The sequence below is a fragment of the Rhinolophus sinicus genome, linkage group LG11, assembly GCF_036562045.2.
Source record: "Rhinolophus sinicus isolate RSC01 linkage group LG11, ASM3656204v1, whole genome shotgun sequence".
NCBI classification, from domain to species: Eukaryota; Metazoa; Chordata; class Mammalia; order Chiroptera; family Rhinolophidae; genus Rhinolophus; species Rhinolophus sinicus.
The window spans coordinates 47,301,760-47,307,135 of NC_133760.1; the positions used below are offsets into that span (position 1 = coordinate 47,301,760).

Genomic DNA, 5,376 nt, shown 5'->3' on the forward strand with positions numbered 1-5,376 from the left:
TTACAAAATACTAATAGCAGATACTGTGCCAAATGGTCTGCTTGGATTCGCTCAGAACGCATCCAAATGAGTAGACACCATTTTCAGTCCTACTTATGGGAGAGGCACAGGGAGTGAATGGCTTCGTGGGTGCCAAGCGGCTGAGCTGGGTTTCACCGGGCAGTGATGCCGGAGCCGTGCTCTGGGAGCAGTGGTTCAGTGTCCAGCCACCTGGCTTTCTTCCTGCGAGAACAGACAACTCCCCAACCCTAACCCCAAACCGACGACAAAGGCACCTGAATACATATAAAAGCATTTATTAACTTAAGTGTACCATATGTTGATTTAGCCAAACCAAGAAACTTCTACAAAAGCTTAAGTAAAACCTAAGACTCCATTCAGCCTGAATTCCATAGGACAGGACAGCTGGATGGGATACGAGCCCTGTCTTTTCCTTAAAACGAAAGGGCGGAATGGCTCCAGTCCCATTCTGCAGGAGCGCAGACCTGTGGGGAGCCCCGGTGGTGCACGCATTGTGCCAGGCATTGTGCTGAGCCAGTCGGGGCCAGCAGCTGCCCAGAACTCGGCCCTGTGTACTTTCTTGTTACTGAGGCCACAGTCGTAGGGTCCTGCTCTAAAAGTCCAAACACAATTCCAAAGCCGAGGTGGCGGAGGCACTCTCTGTAGCACACAGCAGCCTGGAAGCTGGAGTCACTCTGCGGTAGCCTTTTGTGCTTTGGCAGCATTTTCCAGAATTTCCCTTTTCCACTCTTCATAGTCCTGCATCAGATCTTCATCTTCTTGCAGCTTCTGTGGGACCTCGATGGCCTTGTCTACTTCTATGAGAGAAAAATTTCAATAGCGTTTCCAAATTCTCATGTTTACATGAAGGAAGGAAGAAAAAAGGAAACCTGTTGAAAGCGTCTGATCATTACGGTAACTGGGACACTGCAGCCAACGCGTCAGCTTCTGGTTCTCCCACCCCACACGCTCTAAGACACCTGATTCGGGTGAACACTCGTCAGGCGTTCGCCGTGGGCCTGATAGGCACTGAACCGAGCACTTGCATTCTGCCCTCACAGTCCCGTCAAGTGGCTGCCAACATGGATCAGCTGTATAGATTCAGACAGTGAGACTCACTGGAAGTCAGTGATGCCCCAGAAATTACAGAGCCAGCGGCGGTGAAGCGGGACGTGCCCCTGGGCTGGCTGGCTGCGGGTGTGCTCTCAGACGACACGTCTGCCAACCTGTCCCTGAAGCAGCACACGATTGCTCACTGCTCAGAACCCACTGTCCACTATCCCGCTGCACTAACGGTGGTCGGCCAGTGTCAGGACACCTTACCCTTTGCTGGACGTTCAGCCACTGTCCTCCTTTTCTTCTGGGGCGGACTAGCTGAATCTTGAGGCTCTCCTTGAAGGAAAAAAGTGTCATCAAGGTGAATTTCCTCCTGTTCCCAATTTCAGTCTTTGGGCATGTTTTAGATGACAAATAAAAACTAGAAACCTTGACTGACCCAATACTAGGATAAGGAGAAGTAAATGATCTTGGCTTTGACTTCTCCTATCTGACTTGAGAATTACTGTTACTGCAGCTTTTGCATATGGAGGCTGGCATTTAACATTGAAGCTTGTTAACAGAATCTACAACATTTTCAAACATTCCTGAAATATGGAATGAATACTCACCGTTCATCTGCTGTCCGATCTTCTCTAATTGTTTACATAGTCGATCAAATATGGCTTTCTTAACACCGGATATGGCTACCATTTTATTTTTATCCACCTTTAGCTTTAAAATCCTACAAAAGAATTTGATAAATTACCGCTCTTAAGACCAGTATTAGTTGTTTTTTTTTTTTTTTAATGACTGGAAAATCACAGTGGCCCGTTTTAATGACAGACTTCATCAATTATTAAAGGTAGACCCTGAAATCAGAATACTCAGCTTATATGTACGCTGCCACTTGGCAAGTGCACTTCTGGCAGCTGTAGTCCAAGTTGTCAGCCGTATCAACAGAAGTTGCATCCATAGCCACTATCACTAATGCCCTTCATACGGAAAACTAGGCTAAGTTGAAAGAAGTTAAACTAGAAGTACTATGTGGGCATGAGCAATGCACTTGTGAACTGTGGGCTCTTCTGAGTGTTCAAAGGCACACTTACTTGCACGCGGAAAGCAGGGCAGCCGTGGTGAAAAGCGGCCTGGATAAGTCAAGATCCACTTGTTGTGTTTGTGGCAGATGGGACTCGTAGCTGAGGGAAAGCAGTGTTTGCAGAATTACTGGTTCAAAAATATTAGGGCTGAAAATGCAAATCAGAACTTAAAGCTATTCAAATGCATGATATATGCCTGGCATTTCAGCATATTAGTTAGTTTTTAACCCAACAGTGGATAACTTTGCTTTATGTATCAGTATAAATTTTCAGTGAAGGTTCTTTATGCCTCGTACCTTTGTAGTAACTTTGCAGCCATGCTCACTGCTTCAGTGCAGCTAAACTGCACAGCTAGGTCTCTTATTCCAATATTAGAATTCAGGCCCAGCAAACACTCCAAAGACTTAAGACAGCTCTGATATATCTTCTTGTTCAAACCAGAAAGTTTAGTTAAATAAGCCTTTGAAAGGAGAAACACACACAAATCATACAAATCGTAAGCTCTATATAGCAGTGCCTCAGTTTTTCAAATTCATTCATTCAGTCTGGGGCAAGTCACTCTACCTAAAGGTTTAGCTTCATTTAGTCAATGATAAATAATCATGTCAGGTAAAGTTCTGCTCTCAAGGAGCTTGTACTTTAGAAAGGCAGTCAGGCACATGCACAGACAATTTAAAAAACAACGATGTGTTACAACAGCCAAGCTGGGAATAAAAAAACATAGGAATTGCATATATAGTCACCCATTTTTTAACAAAGGGGCCAGTGTGCAATTCACTGGGAAAAGGAAGGAGGGAAATAGTGGGAGTGGGGAGGGGCGGGGGAGTGTGTGAAGGAGGCACAGGGACAGGAGAGGGAAACCAACTCTGCCTGGGACAGTCAGACAAGCTTCATAAAGGATGGAACAGCAATGCAGGCTCATGGAAGACAAATAGGAGCTTGCCAGAAGAGCGTTCCAGGTTAAACAAAAAGTTGGTGCATTTACAAAGCCACACGCCACTCAAGTATATGGTCTGTTAAGTGAACGGTGTGGCTTGAGGTTACTGTTGAAGAGAAGCTGGAGAGTCTGATGGCAACGGGGAGCCAGCTCACTGGGAGCCAAGGGTGTTTTTAATGCCTCATTTACTGAGTGTATCATTAAGTGACAGGTGTGGGGTCAAGTGTGTTACATACAGGAGACAATAATCCAGTGACTGGATATTATTCCCACTTTAGGGATGAGGAAACTGAAGGCTCACGCTAGCAATTGGTGGTGCTGAGATCCGTTCTCAGCATGTGACCCTTCCTGAGTCCATAGCTTGTGTTCTCAACCACTGTACTACAAGAAGAAGACACAGGGTTTTAAAGAACGTGCTTTAGGAGGAGGAGGTTAGCAGCAGTGTGGAGCATGGTTCTGAGTAAAGAAAGACGGGGCCAGGGAAATTAGTAAAGAGTAAAGAGGATGTTGCACACATTTCTTTTCCTTCCACCTCATCAAAATGGTTTTCAAATTCATCTAGAATAACAACATATGATGACAGCCAGGCAAATTCTAAAACACAAGAGTTTTGATGGGGTCTAGTCCAACTAGAAATTAAAACATATGATTAAGCTCTGATGTGGCAGTGGGTCATTCAGACATTCAAAGGGACCTACTCACCCTGTCCAGGGGACACTTCATACAGGAAGCTGCAAGGTCCAGGCACATGACTGCACTGCTGGTCTCTGTGGTATGTGCAGAGAGGCCAGTACACCTCACCTGGGACAGTCGCAAGTACTCCTCTGCTTTCCTGCTTATAAGGACGACAAGTTCACTAAAACTCTTTACCAGAAGTTTGCCCAACACTTTGGTAAAGAACGAATACAGCCTGGTGGCTTCCACTGTAAGTCTAGCTCCTGTGTAAATGAACGTGGGGCTGGGAATGAAACCCACATCCTCTGAGGAGGACGGGCTGCGCTGACTGCAGACACCACTGTGCTCAAGTACTTGGAGGCGGAACTTCAGTGCCTCCGGAAAACAACCCTGCCTTCATCGTTCCATCACTGTAACAGGCAGGAACCATCAGAGGCTGGCAGGTTATGCTGGGGTTTCTTCTTTCGGCCCCACTTCTACACCAGTGGTTCTCTAGTGTACAAGACAATGACCGTGGGGTTTGTGAAGACAGAGTGCTGCATCCCATCCCCCGAGTTTCTCATCAGAGGGCGAGGGGTGTAGCTCAAGAATTTGCATTTCTAACGTGTCAGGACACCGAAGCCCCTGGTCCAGGCACCACTTGGAGAACCAATGTTCTGAATGACAACCAAACCCAAGAGGCCTGTCTTCAAATCTCTAAGAAGTGCGCCTTCCCTTCCCTCCCCCACCTAACTGCCCTCCCAGGCACCGGCCTCGTCCTGCTGTCCACGCTTTGGCTACCACGGCTTTACTTCTAAGCGCGGACCGTGCAAAGACCCTTCCATCTCAGGGCTTCTGCACAGGCTGAGCTCTGCTCGGGCCGATCCTCCCACACCTTCCCAGGGCGGGCACCGTCTACCACTCGGGTCTCGGCGCACAGGGCGCGCCCTCCGAGGCCTTATTTGCATTTTTATTAACGGCAGCCGCCGGGCCGCGCTCCGTCGTTCGGCGCGTCACCCAGCTTGGCGGTGCACGTAGTTCTCGCCGTCACAGGCGGAGACCTCCACGGGGTCTGGACCCCGTCCGTCCGGCTCACCGCTGCAAACAGGCTCTCAGCAAGCATCCGAGGAATGACCGAAGTTCTCCGTGTCCCGCTCCCACCCACGCGCGTACCGCGGGTCCGCTGTTCCGAAGGCCGTCTACACACGAGACCACGGCCGGGAAGGGTTTCTTGAGCTGCGGCCTGAATCCCGCGGGAGAGCGCGGCGCTCGCTTGGGGAGGGCACGAAGCCGCCGAGGCGTGCGCGGCCGTACTCACCTCAGCACTCGAGGCTCGGCGATGCCCAGGCGCGACGCCAAACGCGGGATCAGCCCAGACTCCATGGCGCACACAGAAATACACGCGCGAACAGAAGCCCGGCGACGAAACCCGCGCGCAGCCGTCGCGGCCGCCAGTGAGGGCCAGGCCCCACCCCTCTGCCCTGTCTGGGTTGGTTGGGACGGGAACGTGAGCCCGCCCCATACACCAATCCCGGTCTCCCTTCTGCGCGTGCGCACCGCGAGTGCACACGCCAGGGACGAGGGCGAGTATGCACAGCCAGTTCACGTTCCTTCCAGTCCTCCGTTATTGACAAATTCGACAAACGCTGC

General features: G+C 49.7%; 1 protein-coding gene across 5 annotated transcripts; it reads right to left on the bottom strand.

Annotated features, from left to right (window-relative positions):
• Nucleotides 1-280: 280 nt before the first annotated feature.
• On the bottom strand, nucleotides 281-5,341 carry ORC6 (origin recognition complex subunit 6). 5 transcript variants are annotated; one of them, XM_019731859.2, is made up of 8 exons: nucleotides 5,045-5,245; nucleotides 4,048-4,239; nucleotides 3,775-3,904; nucleotides 2,432-2,595; nucleotides 2,145-2,282; nucleotides 1,668-1,780; nucleotides 1,324-1,392; nucleotides 281-818 (listed from the first exon to the last, which is right to left on the bottom strand). In XM_019731859.2, coding segments are annotated over exons 2-8 (744 nt in total). In that variant the 5' UTR covers nucleotides 4,050-4,239; nucleotides 5,045-5,245; the 3' UTR covers nucleotides 281-690. The 5 variants fall into 5 exon arrangements, with proteins under 5 accessions (XP_019587418.2, XP_074171061.1, XP_019587416.2 ...); XM_074314960.1 differs by lacking the exon at nucleotides 4,048-4,239 and having other exon boundaries at nucleotides 3,775-3,907; nucleotides 5,045-5,341; XM_019731857.2 differs by lacking the exon at nucleotides 4,048-4,239 and having other exon boundaries at nucleotides 5,045-5,330.
• Between the last annotated feature and the right edge of the window lie 35 nt (nucleotides 5,342-5,376).

What these genes read in the sequence shown, in the direction of transcription:
- ORC6 (XM_074314960.1), bottom strand. Translation starts at nt 5,109, where the DNA reads ATGGAGTCTGGGCTGATCCCGCGTTTGGCGTCGCGCCTGGGCATCGCC. An exon ending in TGAAGTGTCCCCTGGACAGG is followed by an intron (nt 2,596 to 3,774) that starts GTGAGTAGGTCC and finishes CTCCTTTCAAAG; the next exon opens with GCTTATTTAACTAAACTTTC. An exon ending in GCTGCAAAGTTACTACAAAG is followed by an intron (nt 2,283 to 2,431) that starts GTACGAGGCATA and finishes TTGCATTTTCAG; the next exon opens with CCCTAATATTTTTGAACCAG.